The 23,890-nt window shown below is 40.6% G+C and overlaps 1 protein-coding gene across 6 annotated transcripts in view; it reads left to right on the top strand.

Moving 5' to 3' along the window:
- opa1 (OPA1 mitochondrial dynamin like GTPase) overlaps window positions 1–23,890 on the top strand; it is a 130,051-nt gene that overhangs the window by 4,622 nt on the left and 101,539 nt on the right. For 4 of the 6 annotated variants that reach the window (XM_070883476.1, XM_070883474.1, XM_070883477.1 and 1 more), the window contains exons 2-7: window positions 3,300–3,613; window positions 6,542–6,638; window positions 7,609–7,713; window positions 10,750–10,800; window positions 21,225–21,301; window positions 23,312–23,422. In XM_070883476.1, the coding sequence (XP_070739577.1) occupies window positions 3,338–3,613; window positions 6,542–6,638; window positions 7,609–7,713; window positions 10,750–10,800; window positions 21,225–21,301; window positions 23,312–23,422 (717 nt within the window). In that variant the 5' untranslated portion in view covers window positions 3,300–3,337. The remainder of the gene's footprint in view (window positions 1–3,299; window positions 3,614–6,541; window positions 6,639–7,608; window positions 7,714–10,749; window positions 10,801–21,224; window positions 21,302–23,311; window positions 23,423–23,890) is intronic. The other 2 variants (XM_070883478.1, XM_070883479.1) reach the window with 2 other exon arrangements.

Below are 23,890 nucleotides of genomic sequence, written 5' to 3'. Positions count from 1 at the left end.
AAACTAATCCTTTTATAGCTGGTTGTCATGTAATGTCAGTGTGGTTTCCTGGACTGGGTTCAATCGCCTGAGGGGGTCGGAGAGGAATTTTCCAGATTTCTGTACCCTTTTTGGACCTGAGTTTCTTTTTCTTGTTTTTTTTTTGGCCTCGCTCAAGAGATAGCATGGCTTCTAGGAAGTATCTAGTTGTTATGGTCCAGGCATCTTGAATGTGGGCAGGCTTGATGGACCAGTTGGTATTTTCCTTCCTGTCATTGCCATATGATCGTAGGTAGGCTGTCGTGGTCGTCTCTGGATATTGTCGTACCACAGGAGCAGGGTGCAGAATGCAATTCCAATGATGCATCTTTCTCTCATTCACAAAACTTGAAACGTTAGAAATGTTATTTCTAGCTGTCCGCACTGACCTGAGACTGAAGAAGGAAAATGGAAGACAGAAACAGTGTGAAGAAATTACTTGAGATATTTGCCGGCTTTTTGCCACTTTCCAGTATAGCATTGGTAGCTTAGAAAATAAATTCAGCAGCTTGCGTGTTCACTATTCTGCTGCTTTCTTTCCCTTTTGGTGCTGATTAACTGAATCAGACTTCTTTTGATTTGTTGGCAACTAAGGTTAACATTTTAAAATCCAATGCTATATCTTCTCACTTGGTAAATGACTGGTTATTCAATTATGTGAACCATTATTTAGCTGGAGGCCAGATTTGTGCAGCATTGATATGTGCTTTATGATGTAATGGAATTCTGTCCTTTGAAGACTTGCATCACAAAGCGTGACCTCTGAAACATCAAGATGGCTGTATTAATTGGGCAATAGGGCTTTAATAAATCCACTGTTCTTCATGGGAACTGTTTAACCATGACCAATTTTTTATTTTTATTTTGCTACTGCGGCAGAATTTGCACTTGGGTTACATTTTCAAATAAAAATGGAAATGTTACCTTGTGCCCTAGACCTGGATAAATTGAAATGAGTTCACTTTGTTAACCATTGTTGCTCTAGGTAAGGACTTATGATGAGTATTTCAGAGTGTATTAGTGTAACCCTTCCATTTAATACTGCTTAGTGCTGATAGAAGGAATTGCAGGTGGCTTGTGCAGTATTATACCCCAAGTGAACCATTTTTCCTTCACTTTTGATCCTACTTTTTTGTTTTTAGAAACTTGATTATCTTGCTGTACCAGTTTTATTTTGACTTTGTCATGCAATAACAAATATTTAGGAAAGTTATGCAATTGATGCCACAACCATTGAGAGAATCTTTGTAAAAGATGGCTGTTGTATTTTAAAACCTTTTTAACAGTAACAATAAATGAAAATCAAAACAAAATAAGTCTTAGGAAGACAAAGCTCCAAGGGGACTAGCAGCAGTTATGAAATAATGAGATAAGGGAACTGGTGGTCGTGCTAGGGACAGCGCACAAACTTTTTGATGGCGTTTAAATGTTGCCCCTGTGGAAAAGGTTCTTTGGGTTGGGGAGGAGGGGGCGGGTTGGGGTGGAGAAGATGGAAGAACAAAGACATTGCACAATATTTTTGGAAATGATGAGAATAAAGAGGAGCATTTTTTTTCTTGTCTTTTTTTTCTTCACCCTTATGCTGTAGTAGATGTGAAGTGCCCTGATGAGCATTAGCCCTTGAAGAATAGCAGTTCATTTGAAGAAAAATGCAACATTTCATAAAAGATGGGATGTTCATTATAGCTTAGAGCAAACTGTTCAAAAATTCCAATTTTGCTTTAATGTGGTTCCTGATATCGTATACAAATTAATAATTGCATTTCATACTCCTCTCAATCAATATTGGAAACAATCGCTCAACTTCATTTTAAAACAAAGTAATTTTAATTACATGTTAATAGAACAATAAAAGATGGGCCAAATTTTGCTGCAGCTGGACATCTAACAACACCTTCCATTAGTTGACTTGGCCTTGTATGTTTAGGTTTTTTAATATTTTGCATGGCAAATGTAAGCTGATAACGGTGCATCTGGGACCTGAATGGTTAACACAGGTTCACTCACATTAAAGAATTGAGAAATAAACAGTGCAAGAACTGAGAAGGAGGTGTAGATTAGAGTGGGTGAGTTCAATGCCAAATCAAGTAAAGAAAGGGAAATAAAGATTGGAGTAAGTGGGTGAGAGAAAAAAGAGACAAAGGAAAAGTTTTTAAAAAAAATTTTAATTAAAAAAAAAAATTAAACTTGACATTTTAAAAATCTCCCAATAATTAACAGCTGCAGGAGAGAGGCTCCACACTGGTAATTGTCAATTTTCAGTGTCAGAGCGATTCATTAGCAGTCAGTAAGTTATCATATCATTAAACAGGTATTTGCACTTGAAATGACAAGACTTGACTTTCTGTGGCGAGTTTAGTTTGTATCTATCGTGCAAATACAGCAGCTTCACGCCATTCAATGCTTTTCAATCATAAGGCAGTCAGCAAGATGTCGCTTTTATGAAGCTAATGACGGAACAACACTTCTCAAACAGCAAATTTTGGATATTCATATTTAACATCTGTCCCTCACCTGAAGTTGCTGTACCATTCACGCATAAATAATGGAGAGCGCCATTAGCCTCCGTTATTTTGACAGCAAATTCTGGCACATAGACATTTGAAAGATTCCAGCCTCTGTCTCTTAAAGTTAGCTTTCATTCCTCCAGCCAACTGATCACTCACATCCATAGAATCAGAATTTTAAGAAATAGTAAGTTGCAGCAATAATTAGAAGAGTGTTCTGTGTGTTGCTGGTGAAATCCAATTTGTTATTTTGCCATAAAGCCAACAGTGGAGGACACTTCTTCCTATAGTGCATTGCCATTAGAATAGAAGAGCATAAGAACAGGGATAAAAAATGTACTTCAAAGCTCAATAAGGTGAAATTGTTACATTTTTTACAGATTTTGGCTGAAAAATGAAATGAATTAGTCATAGAAAGCATTGCTACTATTAATATTTCAATCCTTCTATGCTTCAGAATGTACATTTGTGCAGTTTCATTGCATTATAGGCAGTTACTGTCATAATGTGCCCTGAAACTTCAAAATATTCTGCACAAGTGCTTTAGTTTTTAAGTTATTGGATACCATCCTCTCTTTCTATCACCTAGTCTTACCTTTGTTCATAAGTTGGTCCACTTTGTCACCCATCACTGCTTGATGGTGATTGACCCAACGGCGTAATTACTGACTTGTGCTAACCAAAAATATTTGACTGCACTGTGAATTCTTTAAGTTCTCCTTATTAAGGTGAGCCCAGTATATTTATAATACTAATACTTGTGTTTCTCTCTAGCTTGCTGGCACAGACTCTGAGGCAATATTGGTGTTAAAATGAAGTTCCCTGTACAGAGACTGTACTCGCTGTCCCGAACTGTTCACCACCTGAATACACCTCGCATTAATAATCACAGGCTACACTGGAACTCTGCAGCTCGGCCATATTCTACTTTCAACAGACTTGCCCTGAGGGCAGCAAAGCCGTTTCCTTTGAAAGTTGGATACTATCCCTATAGAAATTTCATACTAGTTAGATTGGCAACACGACTGCTAAAAATTCGCTACCTTGTACTGGGATCAGCAGTAGGTGGTAGCTACACAGCAAAAAAGGTATGTCAGAAACTTGTATTGATATACACACTTTGTATGCTCTAGTTAGGTAATATGAAAATGGATGATAATGGCCCAGATTTTGCAGTGGGTAATGACCACGAACGGTCAGTGTTCACCATCATTACCCCTCTGAAACTGACCATAACTTCAGGATTTAGCGCATGTACATCTAAACGGGGAAATCTTGAAGCTGCGGTCAGAAAACTTGATCTTTTCTGCAGTAATATCATAAGAATATAAGAATTAGGAGTAGGCCATTTGGCCCCTCAAGCCTGCTCTGTCATTCAATAAGATAATGGCTGATCTTTTACCTCAACACTTTCCTGCACTATCCCCATAATCCCTTAATTCCCTTAATATTAAAAAACTATCGATCTGTCTTGAATATATTTAACGAATGAGCATCCACAGCCCACTGTGGTAGAGAATTCCAAAGATTCACTAACCTCTGAATGAAGAAATGTCTCCTCATCTCAGTCCTAAATGGCCGACCCCTTAATCTGAGACTGTGACCCCTGGTTCTATACTCCCCAGCCAGGGGAAACATCCTCCCTGCATCTACCCTGTTAAGCCCTGTAAGAATTGTGTATGTTTCCATGAGATCACCACTCATTCTTCTAAACTAGTGAATATAGGCCTAGTCTACTCAATCTCTCCTCGTAGGACAATCCCCGCATCCCAGGAATCAGTCTGGTGAACCTTCATTGCACTCCCTCTATGGCAAGTATATAAGGAGACCAACACTGTACACTACTCCAGGTGTGGTCTCACCAGGGCCCTATATAATTGCAGTAAGACATTTTGGGGCCGAAATTCAGGTGCACCAGAGAGCTGGCGCACCTATGAGTTTTGGAGTGGTACATGTTGCAGGTACGGTAAGTCGATTGATTTTCAGGACTTTGACATTTTTTCAAAGTCCTGCAGGAAATGGATCATAATGGGGATGGGCCTTAGATGCAAAGCCAGGCTGACTGGCTGAAAATGGGTCGGTCGGGGCCTCCGCCGCGTCAATCAGCGGTGGAGTCATGACGTCTCAGTGCGCGTGCGTCACCACGTGCTCTCCCCTTCGTTAAAGGGGAGAGATTGTATCATTTTTTAACTTTGACCACTGGGCCACCAGGGATAGTTTCGGCCAGGCCAGTGGCACCCAAGAGGGGGTGCCAGGCTGCCCGTTGGCGGCCCGGCCGAACCCGGGGACAGTATTTTGCCAACTGATCGGCAAGTTGGCCGGCAAAAATGTTTCCATTGTGGCCACGGCAGTGGGTCGCACTTAGTGTGGAGATGGTGCACCGACAGGGAAACCTGTTGGGGGCACCGTGCGGTAAGGGATCGACGGATTCAGGTGAAAATTGTTGGGCAAGTATTTTTTTATTGCTCAACATTGGCGGTGCAACTACTTGGGGGTCCAGTTCGAAAATCTCCAACCTGAATATAGGTCGGGTCAGCCTGTTGACCCCAAAGTGGCGGCCATTTGATTTTTAGGGCATTAAAGGGTTTCTCTCAGACCCTGAATTTCGGCTCCCTTTACTCTAATGCTCAAATCCTCTTGTAATAAAGGCCAAAATACCATTTGCTTTCTTAATTGCTTGTTCTACCTGCATGTTAACTTTCAGTGATTTGTGTGCAAGGACACCCAGGTCCCTCTGAACATTAACATTTCCCAATCTCTCACAGTTTAAAAAATACTTTGTTTTTCTATTTTTCCTGCTAAAGTGGATAACTTCACATTTCTCTACATTATATTCAATTTGCCATGTTCTTACCACTCACTGAGCCTGTCTATATCCCTTTGAATTTTCTTTGCATCCTCCTCGCAACTTACATTTCCACCTAGCTTTGTATCATCAGCAAACTTGGATATATTACACTTGGTTGTTTAGCAGTCAAAATGCTGTTAAAACCCATTGATATAGATTGTGAATAGCTGAGGCCCAAGACTGATCCTTGCGGTACCCACTAGTTAGAGATTACCAACCCGAAAATGACCCATTTTTTCCTTCTCTCTTTTCTGCCCGATAGCCAATCCTCAATCCATGTTGGTATATTACCCCCAATCCCATGAGCGATAATTTAATAATCTCTTGTGTGGCACCTTATCGAATGCCTTCTGAAAATCCAAATACACCACATCCACTGGTTCCGCCTTATCTATTCTGCTAGTTACAACCTCAAAAAAAACTCCATCACTGTTAAATACCCCATTACATCTTAAGCCTTGTTGGAAGTCTAACTGGGGGTTTTAACAGCATTTTGACTGCTAAACAACCATCATGGTCCTGAAAACCTACTTTTTATTTTTATGGAATTCCGATTTATCCATTGCGATAAAAACATATCATTTTAAAAGTTTGTTCATGAGGTTTCAGCTTCTACCTTATCCCCATGTGAAAGTTCCAATCTTTATTGCGCTCTCTGTAACAATTTTAAAAAGTGAGAATAACACCTGTTTTTCATTTCCTGGTTTGCCGTCTGAGAATTCTTCAATGTGATAGCTTGATGGCATCACTGCATCACACTAGGAATCCCCCATTGACAGCCCAGCAATCAATTACACGTCGAGAAGCCTCAAGTTTACGCCACAGAGATCGCAAGATCTTAGTGGACAGCTTTCTTTGATGTCAGCGCCGAGTGCCTTTGCTTCACCGCTGACCGCAAATTACGGGCCATTATTTCGTTCATTTCAACAGTTGGTATTTTTGTAAAATTATTTAGCTTATACATTTCAATATGATGATCTGTTTCCTATTTTACTGATGTGTGTTGGAACTCAAAAGTCTGAAAGCAACAATTAGAGGACTCTCAAACATGCTGAAGTATAAAGGAAGCTTAAACTGAAACTGTCACTGCTTCGTTGGACTTGGTTGTCACATTGTTTTTACAGTTCAGTCAAAAGATTTTAATGTTTATCGTATTTGGTTTTGTTAGACATATGATCAATGGAAGGAAATGGTACCAGATCTAACAGAATACAAGTGGATAATTCCAGATTTTATCTGGAAGCTCGATGAACATATTGACCTTGGTGAGCTATTTTTGGTTGGAGATATGTATTCAAAAGTACTAGAGCTGCGATGTTTGTTGAGTTACACTTCAAAATATGACATTACGGTGTCTTAATTATTGTGATTGCTGTGCTGTAGCTTTACCTTTAAAAGACCAGTTCTTGCTCTGTTCCCTTCATGGATCGAAAAACATAATTTAATATCAATAACAATACATGTACCTAAATGTTTACTATTAAACAGATGGATGACTTAATAGTTTTGGACCTTATAATTCCATTTCTCAAGCCCAAACCTATTAGCATGGCTCATTCTTATTTAATGTTTTTTAGGTTTTTTTCACTAGGAAGTCAAAAGCAACTATGGTTTTTTTTTGAAAGAAGAAATGTGAACTTGCAATTGTGTTCAATATTGATTCTCTTGACAGATTATACAGACTATTTTCTATTCATTTAAAATGATGTGTTAGAAGTTAAAAAGGAAACATTTTGTTTTTATATGTTAACATGGGTTGGGTAGAGGGAGATTACCTTAATTTCTCAGCAAAAATTAAGCCCCCATCCCATCCCATCCCCCTGGAGACACCAAGTGGTCGTTTCCCTTGGCTGGAGAGTCTAAAACTAGGAGTCAAGTCTTGGGGTAAGGGGTCAGCTATTTAGGACTGAGATGAGGAGAAATGTCACTCAAATGGTTGTGAATCTTTGGAATTCCCCAACCCAGAGGGCTGTGGATGCTCAGTCGTTGAGTATATTCAAGACACAGATCGACTTTTGGATATTAAGGGAATTGATCACTTATGGGCATAGTGCAGGCAAGTGGAATTGATGTCGAAGATCAGCCACGATCTTATTGAATAACGCAGCAGGCTCGAGGGCCTATTGGCCAACTCCTCTTTCTTAGGTTCTTGTATTGTAACTATTTCTGGCTGAACAGAATAGTGAATGCAAATGTAAAATATGGGCAATAATAAATTCTTTTGAACTCTTTTAGAAAAAATTAGGAAAATCTTCGATGATGCAGAACTCGCCAAGTTGCTACCTGATTTTGATAAGGTTGGGGAAAGCCTGAATCATCTCAAAAGTTTACTATCGCCAGGTTGGTATCTGTTTGAGATATGATACGAGAAGTATATGAAGAAGTATTGAAGGTAATATGTCCATCATGGTACTTGATGTGGCATTTCTTGCAGATTATGTTGAGGGAACCTGTTGATTTGCTGCAAATCCTAGTTGTTATTTAAAGATTGATAAATTAATAGTAAACATCTGTGTATTAAGTTCAGGCCTTTGGAAAATATTGCATAGCAGATGCAAGATACCATTGAGGAAATATATTTGATCTTTGCAGGATATGAGCAATTGTAATCAAAAAGCAAATGTGGAGTATACATCCTCATTCCAAAAACACTGCAAAATGTAACATGTTATAAAGCAGCAACAACAATTTGAATCTTTTATATTTTAAAAATAAAAAACAAAACTAAGATTTTGAACTCTGTTTCTGGAAAGTGATCATGAGGAGCATGTGATAGAGTAGAATGTGCAACCCACCACATCCACCTACTGGTAATTATTCATACAACAGGTCAAATAAGTGACATTCCATTTCAAAATTGTACTGAATACAAAAGCTGATTGCTTCAAAATTCAAATTCAACTTTGTTTGCTGAGCAGCTTTATTTGAAGCAAAAATAAACAAGGTTGTAATTGGTGCAATCCCAGTTCTCACATTGTTTTGATCTCTTCAGACAACATGCTACCTGATGTGTAATGGGAGGGAAAAAATACAGATAATTTCAGATTAAAACTCAAGTCTTGGTGAAATCCCAACATTATGGTTTATCTAGTCTATTGTCCAAAACATTTAACAAAATGCTGAGTACAATGCAGGAGCAAGTGAACAGTGCTATCTTAAATACATACACACGCCTCACTTAAGTAGTTGATAAATTCTAGTTTATGTAAATGTCCACTGCATTTTGTCAAAGACACCCACCTCCTGTTTCCTTGATCCCATACCCGCTAAACAGCTGACCACTCAATTTTCCTTCTTAGCCCGTACGCTTACTGACTACCTAAATGGTTGCCTCTTCTCGGGAACTGTCCCCCTACCTTTCAAAACCACTTTCCTCACCTCCCTTCTGAAAAAGAGGGATTTCACACTTGCCTATCTCCAGAAATAGCTTCTGTTCCCACCGTGCACCGTTACCTCCAAGTGTCCCAAGAATCTATCCTTGGCTCCCTCCTCTTCCTCATCTACATGTTGCCCCTTGGCGATATCATTTGAAGACATGGGGTCAGCTACCACATGTATGCCCTCTCCATCACTTCTGTCGACCCCTACACTGCCATGTGTTGTTCGACTGCTTGTACTACATTCAGTCTTAGATGAGCTGCAATTTTCCTCCATTAAACATTGGGAAGACCAAAGTCATTATCTTTAGTCCCCACCACTAACTGTATCTTTGTCACCGATTCTATTCTCCCTCCCTTCCACTGTCTCGGGTTGAACCAGATTATTTGCAGCCTTGACATTCAATTTGATCCTAAGCTGAGCTTCCATATCTTCTCCATCTCAAAGACTACTTTCACCTCCCTAACATTGTCCACCTCCTCTGTTGCCTCAGTTTACCTGCTGATGAAATTCTCATCAATGTCTTTGTCACCTCCAGACTTGACTATTCCAATGCTCTTCTGCTGGGCCTCCCATCCATTATGCTTTGTAAACTTTAGCTCAGCCCTTATTGTATTCTGCACCAAATCCTGCTCCCCATCACACTTGTCCTTGCTTGCCAACATTACCCTCCAGTCGCTGAACACCTCAAATTTAAAATTCTTATCTTCCTGTTTAAAACCATTAATTGCCCTCACCTCCCGATCTCTGTAACCTCCTCCAGCCCGACAACCCCATCTCTTAGAACTCGCCGTTCCTCAGAGTCTGTCCTCTTCTGCATATCCCCTCCCTTTTTCTCACCATTGGCAGCCATGTCTAAGCCATCTAGGATCCATGTTCTGCAATTCTCTCCCTAATTCTCTGCCTCTGCAACTGCCCTCTCCTCCTTTAAGACTCTTGTTAAAACCTGCCTCTGATCAATCTTCTGGTCACCCTTCTTAACGTCTCCTTTGCTTGGCAACTATTTTTGTCTGATTATGCTTCTGTGAAGTGCAGTGGGATGTTTTTTGACATTAAAGCTGTTACATTAATGCAAGTTATTATTTTTTAATTGCATTTGTTAGTGATTCCTTTGAATTGGTCAATCAGCAGATGTAGCTGTGCTGTGCTCCTTAAATTTTGTCTAGCTACCCGATTTTTGAAATCATCCCAGTAAAAATATTATGAAATGAAAAATGGATAAAGATAATATTTTTAAAAATTGAATGTTGCAGTATTGGGTTATGTCCTCGCAACAGGGAAGAAACCGTCTGACGTGGATTAGATGCTATATAACTGATGAGTAAACTATTCATATTGGATGTGTCCTGAAATCATCATCATAGAAGAAAGCTGCTTGTATAGTTATCAGTTGTAATGTGTCTGACTTCTCCTTGATTAGCTCTAGGGCTGCCCCAAAATAGCTGAAGTTAATTGGTCAGATGGTCCATTTTCTGAGTGGATTGACAGATGGTATGGGGAAGCGAAAAGTATTGCTGTGAAGAGTATGTTTGTTCAGAGAGAGCTGTCATCAGTAACATCTTGTCGATGATTGTCAAACTCTAACTTCAGTTTTGTAGTGCTGCAATGAAGGGACATTCTTGTTGATCTAGGATAGTGGAAAACATGGGAGTGTAAACTAAATGCATCAAATGTTATTAGCATGATAAATGCTATTTAAAGGGAAAATGCAGATAGGTTTATTTAAGATGATGCTAACATTGCAAGATGCAGAAGAATGGGCTGATCGCATTTCTAACAAACATTATTGACAAATTCTGTTAAACACCAATTGTAGAAAATGGCTGAAAGGCAGACTCTAAAATGCAGCATTTAATATTTTGGTGACCAGTTGTATTGTTACTAACACTGGGAGTTGCGTACTCATTTAAGTGTGTTTTCAGTCAAACAGTGCACTGGGGCAGACTAGTTAAAGATTTGATTTATATTTGTGTTTTTCATTTTGCTGACTTTTCACAGGTGAAAGTTTATATAATGAAGTCAAAGGAGTCTCTGATCTACTGTTGTTAGGTGTGTAAGTCCCTTTTGTTGTCATTAACCCACCTACTTACAGTTTAAAAAGTAACCTTGATACTGTTTGTCTAATCTACAGTATCTTAAATTATTTGAAGCCAGTTTTTCATGTTTGCATTCTACCATTGGAATTGTTGATTAACTTCAAGGTTACTAAAACATCCATTTTGCTAATATTGAAAAATGTTTCCCTTTTGGGAAAATTGCATCTTCCCTTAGCATGAAAATTTCAATTAAAAGTCAGCTCTTGGTACATATTGAGGACTGGAATTCAGCCTGCATCTTCAGCACCATTAGAATTAAACCTCATTGGAGAAAAAAAACCTGTAAAATTCTATTTAACAAGGATAAACTAGGTTTTGTTACAGTTACCAGCACATTACTTTCATATTTTCTGAAAAGATGTGTTTTGCATAAAGGTATTCCTTAGAAAAACCAACCCATAATATTTTCAAGCTGTCTGAAAGGCCTGGTACCTGTAGTAAGTTTTCAGCTGAGTTATTTACCTCCTTTGACTTCAATAAATTCTTTGTGAAATATTGTATGTAAAACTAAGGCAGCGATTTATTCAAATTAAGTTAAATTATGAACTAAATGTAATCTGATTTTTTAGTGTAAGAATGTTTTCAGGTTATCATCTTGCTTTAGCGTAGGCATGTAGGTTTGTCATTAAGATAAATCAGAATGTAAGTGGACATTAGAATGTTTAACCAAGTGAAGGTGAGTATTGCCAGTACTGTTGTAAGAAAAGTACTTCCGTCTCGGGAGTTCGTGGTGAGTTGGAGAGGCTCGGGAGGTGCGTCGGAGAGGTCTATAACAAGGCCCAACGCGTCGCTGAAGCTCTGGAGTTCGTGGTGAGTCAGAGAGGCTCGGGAGATGCGTCGCAGAGGCGTGCTTGTGCAGCTACAGGGAGAAGGCAAAAAAGTAGTAGAAAGAAATCGAAAGGTGACGTCACAACCAAGGGGGTAAGTGATTGGCTGGTGATTAGTAAGTAGTTTTTCTTTTTTTTCTTTATCAGTAAGTAAACTTTTAGCATAGTTGTTGCCCAATTAAGTTAATCCAAGGGTTAAGTCATGGCAGGAGAGCTCGGACACGTGTTATGCTCCTCCTGTACTATGTGGGAACTCAGGGACGCTTCCGGTGTCCCTGATGACTACGTGTGCGGGAAGTGCATCCGCCTGCAGATCCTGATGGACCGCATTGCGGCACTGGAGCTGTGGGTGGATGAACTCTGGAGCATCCATGATGCTGAGAATGACGTGAATAGCATGTATAGCGAGTTGGTCACACTGCAGGTAAAGGGTACACAGCCAGATAGGGAACGAGTGACCAACGGAAAGAGCAGTGCAAGGAAGGTAGTGCAGGGGTCCCCTGCGGTCATCCCCTGCAAAACCGATACACCGCTTTGGGTATTGTTGAGGGGGATGACTCATCAGGGGAAGGCAGCAACAGCCAAGTTCATGGCACCGTGGGTGGCTCTGCTGCACAGGAGGGCAAGAAAAAGAGTGGGAGAGCGATAGTGATAGGGGATTCAATTGTAAGGGGAATAGATAGGCATTTCTGCGGCCGCAACCGAGACTCCAGGATGGTATGTTGCCTCCCTGGTGCAAGGGTCAAGGATGTCTCTGAGCGGGTGCAGGACATTCTGAAAAGGGAGGGTGAACAGCCAGTTGTCGTGGTGCATATAGGTAAAAAACGGGATGAGGTCCTACGAGATGAATTTAGGGAGCTCGGAGCTAAATTAAAAAGTAGGACCTCAAAGGTAGTAATCTCAGGATTGCTACCAGTGCCACATGCTCGTCAGAGTAGGAATCGCAGGATAGCTCAGATGAATACGTGGCTTGAGGAGTGGTGCAGCAAGGAGGGATTCAAATTCCTGGGGCATTGGAATCGGTTCTGGGGGAGGTGGGACCAGTACAAACCGGACGGTCTGCACCTGGGCAGGACCGGAACCAATGTCCTAGGGGGAGTGTTTACTAGTGCTGTTGGGGAGGAGTTAAACTAATATGGCAGGGGGAATAGGAACCTATGCAGGGAGACCGAGGCAAAAGATAGAATGGAGAATAGTAAAAGTGGAGGGCAGAGAAACCCAAGGCAAAAAACAAAAAGGGCCACCTTACAGCAAAATTCTAAAGGGGCAAAGTGTGTTAAAAAGACGAGCTTGAAGGCTCTGTGCCTCAATGCGAGGAGTATTCGGAATAAGGTGGACGAATTAACTGCGCAGATAGCAGTTAATTGGCATCACAGAGACATGGCTCCAGGGTGACCAAGGCTGGGAACTCAACATCCAGGGGTATTCAACATTTAGGAAGGTTAGACAGAAAGGAAAAGGAGGTGGGGTGGTGTTGCTGGTTAAAGAGGAAATTAATGCAACAGTACGGAAGGACATTGGCTTGGATGATGCGGAATCGGTATAGGTGGAGCTACGGAATACCAAAGGGCAGAAAACGCTCGTGGGAGTTGTGTACAGGGCACCAAACAGTAGTAGTGACAGTGGGGACAGCATCAAACAAGAAATAAGGGATGTGTGCAATAAAGGTACAGCAGTTATCATGGGCGACTTTAATTTACATATAGATTGGGCTAACCAAACTGGTGCAATGCGGTGGAGGAGGATTTCCTGGAGTGTATTAGGGATGGTTCTCTTGACCAATATGTCGAGGAACCAACTAGAGAGCTGGCCATCCTAGACTGGGTGATGTGTAATGAGAAGGGACTAATTAGCAATCTTGTTGTGCGAGGCCCCTTGGGGAAGAGTGACCATAATATGGTAGAATTCTTTATTAAGATGGAGAGTGACACAGTTAATTCAGAAACTAGGATCCTGAACTTAAGGAAAGCTAACTTCGGCATGAGGCGTGAATTGGCTAGAATAGATTGGCAAATGATACGTAAAGGGTTTGCGGCTTATAGGCAATGGCAAACATTTATAGATCACATGGATAAACTTCAACGATTGTACATCCCTGTCTGGAGTAAAAATAAAACAGGGAAGGTGGCTCAACTGTGGCTAACAAGGGAAATTAAGGATAGTGTTAGATCCAAGGAAGAGGCATATAAATTGGCCAGAAAAAGTAGCAAACCTGAGGATTGGGAGAAATTTAGAATTCAGCAGAGGAGGACAAAGGGTTTAATTAGGAGGGGGAAAACACAGTACGAGAGGAAGCTTGCCGGGAACATAAAAATTGACTGCAAAAGCTTCAATAGATACATGAAGAGGTATGGAGAGAAAGCAGGAAAGGGTACTGAGGTGAATGATCAGCCATGATCTTATTGAATGATGGTGCAGGCTCGAAGGGCCAAATGGCCTACTGCACCTATTTTCTATGTTTCTATGTCTATTTTAGTGAATGAGTTATGTTTCAAAAACTTTCTGCAAAGTCTCCAAATTGTCAGCTCTCTAATAGGTCAATGTGCTGCATATATAATGGGGAACCATTAGATATAGATTGGCCTGGATTTTGCGGTGGTAATGACGGCAAAACTGTCAGCGTTCGCCATCATTACCCCTCTGAAAGTGACAGCAACTTCTGGAGTCAGCGCATGAGGAGATAAGTGTGGAAATCCAGAGATTGATGTCAGTCATTCTCTGCTCCTCCACAGTGCAATCTGTGGACTCCCCGGAACCAGTAATCAATTCAAATCACACTAAAGAACAAAAACCTCCCCTATCACGCTGGAATATCACTGTTAAACTCCACCACCCCCCCCAAAAAAAAAAGTTAAAGCTTGTTGAAAGAGGTGTTAATTGCGTTTTTAATGGCATATTGACTGCTGAACAACCGTTCTGGTCCTGAAAAACTAATTTTATATTTGTGGAATGTCAAATTTTTCCATTAATATGATAAGAATTACATGGTCTTTAAAATAATTTTTTTTTAAGGTTGATATTTCAGCTTCTACATTAATCCTGTCTGTATGTCCCAATTATTATTTTGCTCTCTCAAATTTTTTAAATTTATAAATTATAATCTCTGCATTTTACTTCTTGGTTTGTTGTCTGTGCAAATTCTTCAATGTGATTGGCTGCTTAGCTTGCTTGATGACATCACTGTTGCTGGAGATTCGCTTGGTTTGGCACCAGATTCAGACTAGCGTCGGGAGAGGTGAAATTCATGCCACAGAGATCACTCGATCTTTATGGGCCGCTTTCTTCGGGGTCAGTGGTGAGTACCATCGCCTCGCCACTGACCACATATTCCAGGCCAATTTATTTTAGTAGTTAGAGGTAACTGACACTTTGCCCTTGCATGGAATTGTGTCTTGTAATTACCTTCAGGGAAACATTTTTCAATATTAGCAAAATGGAAGTTTTAGTAATCTTGAATTTAGTCAAAAATTTCAGTGGTATAACACAGTGGGCAAACAATATCGGTTTTATTTGTTGCTTGCAAGTGTGTGTTTCATAGATTTTTGGTGCATGTTGTGTTTCTAGAACATTGGTTAAATTGACTGCTTTACAGGAAAAAAAAATAATTCTGATCAATTTTTTTACAGCCAGAAATATAAATTTAAAGCAGAAAGTGGGGGAAGGAAACATTCTATCTTATGTGCTAAACAGAAGCTTATCATAAGTTTTATTTTCTGTAAATATTGTCGTCGTGGTCGGCAATTTTATATATATTTAAAAATAACACTTGCATTCCTTGAGAAATGCTGTAAGTTACATTGCCAACATAAAGGCTATAGTGTGCGATTAACTAAATTTAAACTCTTTGTGTTCCCTCTTCCAAGCATTCCTCACCTCACAAATCACCAACTGCAAAAAAAAAACCCTTTAGAGCAAACTATAAAAAAGCTGTTATAAAAGAAAAGCGACATATTAGCACAACTCAAAAATAAAATACTGTAACCAGTTGTACATTGCATTTTAGTCCAATGATCCCTGCTCCACAATCCACTTGATAAATATAACTGAGTCACTTTGCTATTTCTTTGCATACAGATAACACAAAAAGAAAGAAGTACCAGTAGAATAGATCCAGATACCTTTGTGTGACTTTCATAATTAAACTTTACAATGTTAAATGTTGAATATTTCAGTATCTAGGTATGGTAGCACAATGGTCATGTCACTGGACGAGTAATCCGGAGACCTGAACTAGTAATCCGGAGACCTGGACTAGTAATCCAGAGACGTGAGTTCAGATTCCACCGCGAGAGCTGGAGGATTTAAATTCAATTAAATAAATCTGGAATGAAAAAGCTAGTATCCGTAATGGTGACCATGATTGTCGTAAAAACCCAGTGTTTCACTGGTGTCCTTTAGGGAAGGAAATCTACCATGCTTACCTGGTCTGGCTGATATGTGACTCCAGATCCACAGCAGTGTGGTTGACTCTTAACTGCTCTCTGAAATGGCCGAGCAAGCCACTGAATGGTACCAAACCGCTGCGACAAAGTCAGCACTGTGGGAGTAACTTTACCACAAGGACTGCAGCTGTTCAAAAAGGCTGCTCACCACCACCTTCTCAAGGGCAATTAGGGATGGGCAATAAATGTTGGCCTTGCCAGCAATGCCCATATTCCATGAATAAGTACATTTCAGAATATGAAATGTATAATAGAGTATTTGTCCACTACTGGTGTATAATTTGGCTTTAATTTACTTGTGGGAAAGAATTCCTACTTTATCAATGTTTGCAGCATGAATAAATCATGTATATTTAACTTCCTTGTAAAATAAACCCATTTACACAACACTAACAATTATTTTATTCTATAGGCATGATCAGTTGATTTCACAACACAATGCTCGAATATTAAATACAGCATAAACGAGCTCTTTGCTCATATTTTATATATGCTGGTTGATCACCCATGATGGTACTCAAACAGAACGTTTATAAAAATAAAATGTAAATTGGTCAAGTGCAGTGGCTAACATCTCTGAATGTGCTTGCTCGCAAATTGAGACCCAGCTTTGACCAAATGCCGTGAACTTGATCAGGTCCAGGATTTCAGCTTAATTGATATTTTAATTACAATTTTTAAATGCTTGAAGATGTTTCAACGTACTTAAATTTTCAGTTTTTTACATGTAATGGGCTAATTTTTGAGTTTTTTGTGAAATGCCATGCACTGATCTAATTGGCCCCTTCTGACCACATGACCAAATACCATGTTAGTATGGACCAATCAAAGTGATTTGAAATGTTGGCTCAAATATTCATTTACAGAATGTTTAATTATATGGATGATGTTTACATTTATTTCAAAATATATTCACTATTAAATAATACTGCTATTTCAAACCATCTGTTCTCCACTTTATTCATTTTGCTTCTAGATCAGGTATAGTAAGTGATATGATAATGAAGGAAATTATAAGCCCCCAAGAGAGGTGGGGGGTTATTCTTTCAAGTGAGAAACCTGACCCTGACCCACTGCGAATGCACCTACTACTGGTTTAACTGGGGCGGGTTGGGGAAGTGGGTGAATAATCTGCTCTCGAAAGGCTGGTCAGTATTTTTATATGTTAATGAGGCTGCGTCCCTCAGATTTTAGCAGCCATTTGGATTTAATGGCCACTGGCAGGGTTTCCCAGGGTTTGGGAAACCCAGCAGCTGAAGAGAGGCGAAAACAGCCGGCTGCAGACGGTAAGTGCTTGGGGGCCAGGAGGAGCAGGAGTGCTTTCCTCTGGCTGTCCAAACTAACCTGCTGCGATCTGGCTCCTTCCCCGAGATCCGAGGCCTGCTTCCCCCGGCCCCCAACCCCCACCCTGACCTCCCTTTTCTCTCTTCCCACTGCTGCCCACCCCCACAATCTCACCCTCCTCTTCCGTGTCAGCTGTGGCTCAGTGGATAGCACTCTCGCCTCTGTGTCAGAAAGTTGTGGGTTCAAGTCCCACTCCAGAGACATTAGCAAAAAAACAAAAATCTAGCAGTCCAGTGCAGTGCTGTAGGAGCGCTGCACTGTCAGAGGTGCAGTCTTTTGGATGAGACATTAAACCAAGGCCCCATCTGTGTTCTCAAGTGGATGTAAAACATCCCATGGCACTATTTCGTAGAAGAGTAAGGGAATTATCCCCGGTATCCTGGCCAATATCTATCCTTCAATCAATATAACAAAAAAACAGATTATCTGGTCATTATCACACTGCTGTTTGTGGGAGCTTGCTTGTGCGCAAATTGGCTGCCGCATTTCCTACATTACAACAGTGACGACACTCCAAAAGTATTTCATTGGCTGTAAAGCGCTTTGAGACATTTGGTGGTCGTGAAAGGCGCTATATAAATCCAAGTCTTTCTTTCTTAGAAACATAGAAAATAGGTGCAGGAGTAGGCCATTCGGCCCTTCAAACCTGCACCACCATTCGATAAGATCATGGCTGATCATTCACCTCAGTACCCCTTTCCTGCTTTCTCTCCATACCCCTTGATCCCTTTAGCCGTAAGGGCCATATCTAACTCCCTCTTGAATATATCTAACAAACTGGCATCAACAACTCCTATGCGGAAGAAAATTCCACAGGTTAACAACTCTCTGAGTGAAGAAGGTTCTCCGCATCTCAGTCCTAAATGGCCTACCCCTTATCCTAAGACTGAGTCCCCTGGTTCTGGACTTCCCCAACATCAGGAACAATCTGCCTGCATCTAACCTGTCCCGTCCCGTCAGAATCTTATACGTTTCTTTGAGATCCCCTCTCATCCTTCTAAACTCCAATGTATAAAGACCCAGTTGATCCAGTCTCTCATAGAAACATAGAAACATAGAAAATAGGTGCAGGAGTAGGCCATTCGGCCCTTCTAGCTTGCACCACCATTCAACGAGTTCATGGCTGAACATTCAACTTCAGTATTCCATTCCTGCTTTCTCGCCATACCCCTTGATCCCCCGAGTAGTAAGGACTTCATCTAACTCCTTTTTGAATATATTTAGTGAATTGGCCTCAACAACTTTCTGTGGTAGAGAATTCCACAGGTTCACCACTGTCTGGGTGAAGAAGTTCCTCCGCATCTCGGTCCTAAATGGCTTACCCCTTATCCTTAGACTGTGACCTCTGGTTCTGGACTTCCCCAACATTGGGAACATTCTTCCTGCATCTAACCTGTCTAACCCCGTCAGAATTTTAAATGTTTTTATGAGGTCCCCTCTCATTCTTCTGAACTCCAGTGAATACAAGCCCAGTTGATCCAGTCTTTCTTGATAGGTCAGTCCCGCCATCCCGGGAATCAGTCTGGTGAACCTTCGCTGCACTCCCTCAATAGCAAGAATGTCCTTCCTCAGGTTAGGAGACCAAAACTGTACACAATACTCCAGGTGTGGCCTCACCAATGCCCTGTACAACTGTAGCAACACCTCCCTGCCCCTGTACTCAAATCCCATTGCTATGAAGGCCAACATGCCATTTGCTTTCTTAACCGCCTGCTGCACCTGCATGCCAACCTTCAATGACTGATGTACCACGACACCCAGGTCTCTTTGCACCTCCCCTTTTCCTAATCTGTCACCATTCAGATAATAGTCTGTCTCTCTGTTTTTACCACCAAAGTGGATAACCTCACATTTATCCACATTATACTGCATTTGCCATGCATTTTCCCACTCACCTAACCTGTCCAAGTCACCCTGCAGCCTCTTGGCATCCTCCTCACAGCTCACACCACCACCCAGCTTAGTGTCATCTGCAAACTTGGAGATATTACTCTCAATTCCTTCATCTAAATCATTAATGTATATTGTAAATAGCTGGGGTCCCAGCACTGAGCCCTGTGGCGCCCCACTAGTCACTGCCTGCCATTCTGAAAAGGATCCGTTTATCCTGACTCTCTGCTTCTTGTCTGCGAACCAGTTCTTGATCCACGTCAATACATTATCCCCAATTCCATGTGCTTTAATTTTGCACACCAATCTCTTGTGTGGGACCTTGTCAAAAGCCTTTTGAAAGTCCAAATACACCACATCCACTGGTTCTCCCTTGTCCACTCTACTAGTTACATCCTCAAAAAATTCCAGAAGATTTGTCAAGCATGATTTCCCTTTCATAAATCCATGCTGACTTGGACCGATCCTGTCACTGCTTTCCAAATGCGCTGCTATTTCATCTCTCATAATTGATTTCAACATTTTCCCCACTACTGATGTCAGGCTCACCAGTCTATAATTAACTGTTTTCTCTCTCTCCCTTTTTTAAGAAGTGGTGTTACATTAGCTACCCTCAAGTCCATAGGAACTGATCCAGAGTGAATAGAATGTTGGAAAATGATCACCAATGCATCCACTATTTCTAGGGCCACTTCCTTAAGTACTCTGCGATGCAGACTATCAGGCCATGGGGATTTATTGGCCTTCAATCCCATCAATTTCCCTAACACAATTTCCTGACTAATAAGGATTTCCTTCAGTTCCTCCTTCTCGCTAGACCTTCGGTCCCCTAGTATTTCCGGAAGGTTATTTGTGTCTTCCTTCGTGAAGACAGAACCAAAGTATTTGTTCAGTTGGTCTGCCATTTCTTTGTTCCCCATTATAAATTCACCTGATTCTGACTGCAAGGGACCTGTGTTTGTCTTCATTAATCTTTTTCTCTTCACATATCTATAGAAGCTTCTGCAGTCATTTTTTATGTTCCCTGCAAACTTCCTCTCATACTCTATTTTCCCCCTCCTAGTTAAACCCTTTGTCCTCCTCTCTGAATTATAAATTTCTCCCAGTCCTCAGGTTTGCTGCTTTTTCTGGCCAATTTATATGCCTCTTCCTTGGATTTAACACTATCTCTAATTTCCCTTGTTAGTCACGGTTGAGCCACCTTCCCTGTTTTATTTTTACTCCAGACAGGGATGTACACTTCTTTCTCTCTGGTTCCTGCGTGCTGCAAGTCTCCCCGCCTGACAGCTGGCCGCCCTCTCAATTTGTCTGGCTGCCGGGCCGGAAAAGGAGAAAAGCATTTCAAATGAGATCATGCCATTACATTCGGCAGGACCTCCGCGTACCCATATTTCCGGGTTCCCATCCGCTAAAAGATACCCCTATTCCCTCCCCGTAAATATCCGGGTCAATAGATCTGTTGCTGGCTCTGGCTGAGAATCCTACTGTTTTTCCTCCCACTTCCATGTAAAAAAGACCTGCCTACACACTGCTTTTCCACAGTACTGCAACCGAGGGATATGGAGATAGGACGGGAAGTGGATTTGAGGTCAATGACCAGCCATGATCTTATTGAATCGTGGAGCAGGCTCGAAGGGCCATATGGCCTATTCCTGCTCCTATTTCTTACTTTCTTATGAGACGCTGGTGACATTGCGTTTCATCCATTAAAGCTAGCCGTTATACAATTTTCAAAACTTATTTTGGATTGATATTTTAGTAAGGTTCATATTGCTGTTTTTCTTCTTTAATTAATGATTGTGAGAGGCATTCAAAATTCTAATTGGTTTATTGTATGGTAAAAGTTAGTTCACTCTTGTGTGGTTTTTTTGCAGATTCTACAGAAAATTCTACTGCTATGAAAGCATCTGATACTCAAGGGTTTGACAACAATGAGAAACAGTATAAGAAGGCAAGTTTCTATTTAGAAACTAATTGATTCCTTAAATTACTTGCCTTGGTGTAGAATGATGGGAGCTTATGTTTTGATTACTTTAAATGAACTTTCAGTAATTAAAACAGTAAAATCAACAATTGTTGCAAACTGGTTGGCGTTAAGCGTGGGGAAAAATCTGGTCAAATTTGAAATTGATTATAATTGAAAAGCACTTGAGTTTGGTGATCAAGCACATACTCAACTCAACTTGAGTTGCTTTATCCATATCAATGAACCATTTGTTCTGTAGATATGAATTTTTACAGGATGGTTGAGGTTCATTCACCTGCTTAGCACACAATATGAGGAAATACTGTAAATTGTATTGTGTTTTGCTACTTTATGGGTACGTCTGTCTTCCGAAACAGCCGACTTTCACAGTGCAGTATGTCATAATTTCAACAATAATTTGATTACCATGTACTTAAATATTAAGTTGAAGCACAAAACAAAACTCAGGAGGTGATATACACAAGGTGATTGAGAGGTACTGATATATGACCGAATTTTCCGATGAAGATTGCACACATCAAATTTGTGACTTAGACAGAGAGAGGAAATGGTTACTTTTCTCTGGCTTTGCTGACAATAGGTATCATTTATATATTTTGGAAAACTATGCTGATGTCCCATTGTGCTTCTTTTTGAGAATGTAGACCGTAGGATACCTCTGTGGCTGTATGAATTAGCAACCGTGTTCAGCAATGTCTAAACGATTACAGGGACAGAAAAGCCCAAATATTGGAGGGCGGGAAATTATTTGGATGGGGAAATCATAAGCGTATTAATGAGAGCCACAGAATTAGTGTGGTAGTGAAGGGTGAGGAGAAGAATTGGAACTCAGTGGCAAGTGGAGATCTGTGGAGGCAAAAGCTTTTGATGGTATGGTAAAATGTAATGGGGAGACTTGTGCAGGCCTTCGACCCTCCGCGACGTTCGGGCCTCCCCCCGGCCCCACTCAATGGCGGAGTTTCTGTCGAGCCCATGGTGTGCACAATGGCTGTGGCCACTCTGACCTATTTGACCTCTCCTCCTTCCACAAAGTGGACCTCTGATCATCCCAATGCCTGCCCTCAGCCAGGCCTCGGTTTTCTCACCATCTCACCGAAGGGCGCTGCTCAGCGCCAAGCTTACGGCTTGCATCACGCTGTAGGCAGCTAAGCTCATACAGCAGTGCTTGGTCTCCAGTCGTCTTGGATCCCTTGCCACTGGACCTTGCTTTGCTAAGCCCGTTTGGTAGCCGGTGTGCAACAGCCAACCCAAGTTAAAAGAACTCACGCAAAGGCATCTTCCACCCCATAAAATGTAATGGGTAATTGTATTGGGACATTTTATATTTGTTTTCAGAATTCTTAAATCATGGGTGTTTATTTGTAGGAGTATATAGTAGGATATGTCAGGAAGCAATCTGGCTGCTGGTAGTTTTTTCTACCTATCTATATGTTTTCTTGTGCTACGGACACATTTGAAGTTTAATGTGTACTGGAGACAAGACTTTTAATTGCATAGAAAGATTAAGTTAAGGTGTAATTGCATTTAAATATTAGTTATTTAAATTTAATTATTTAACATTAAAAACTGAAAAACTAAATGATCTGCAATCTAAACAAAACTGAAGAATTACTGTTGTTTGCCACTGTGCGATTTTGTATTCATTATGTGGCATTTCTGCAGAAGTCATGGTATTCTCCAAGGTTATTGGAGTCTTTATTGTAAAGGTAGTACTTAAATTATGTATGATCTAAGTGTTGTAATACTTTGAATGATGTAACTTTGAGTGAGTTCTTTTGTTTGTATCAGTATATTCTAAACTGGATTTGCTGAGCTCATTTACCCCTTACTAATGGGCGCCAAATGCAGCAGTCCTTTATTCATTAAGCACTGCATACTTTCCCATTCCTTCCAAGTGTTCATTTGTCTTTTATGTTGTGTTTTTGTTATTTTCCTCCCTAATTCCCTTTCTTACCCATTGAAAACTCATGGCAGGGTGTGCTTGGGGAACTCATTCTAATCCAGCAGCAAATCCAGGAGCATGAAGAAGCAGCACGCAGGGTCGCCGAACAGTTAAGCTCTGGCTCCTCTCAACAGAAACGAAAGGTGATAGATAGAACCGTCATTTGCGATAACCCAAGCGTGCTTGCTTGGCACTGATTTCGTTCAAGGATGTTGTGCATATTTGAATTGCTCATTGGTCTTGCATATTAAAGGAAATACTATTTTAAAAAGTCATTAAGAAATGGTTATATGTGAACAACTGCTTATTCAATGTTGAGACTTTTTAATATACAGTGGAAATGAGCTGTTATGAATATGTGCAAGCAATTCTACTAATTATTTGGTCATTTATGGGTTGTGTGCACAAAGTTTATGAGCTGCTTTCACAAATTGCTTTACACAATTGTATTTTTATATAAACTCGTAACATATTTTAATTGGCATTTATACATGTTGAATTTATGGATGCAGTTCTAACTCATCTGCCAAGGTTTGAAATGGCCTAGAAGTTGCAACTGTTGTCAGTGACTGCAAAAAATGAATGGTTGAGGTCTTTGTAATGTAGAAACT

This window comes from Pristiophorus japonicus, chromosome 6, assembly GCF_044704955.1.
Source record: "Pristiophorus japonicus isolate sPriJap1 chromosome 6, sPriJap1.hap1, whole genome shotgun sequence".
NCBI lineage: Eukaryota > Metazoa > Chordata > Chondrichthyes > Pristiophoridae > Pristiophorus > Pristiophorus japonicus.
The sequence above is the reverse complement of the archived record's forward strand: the minus strand, read 5'-3'. Positions and strand labels throughout refer to the sequence as shown.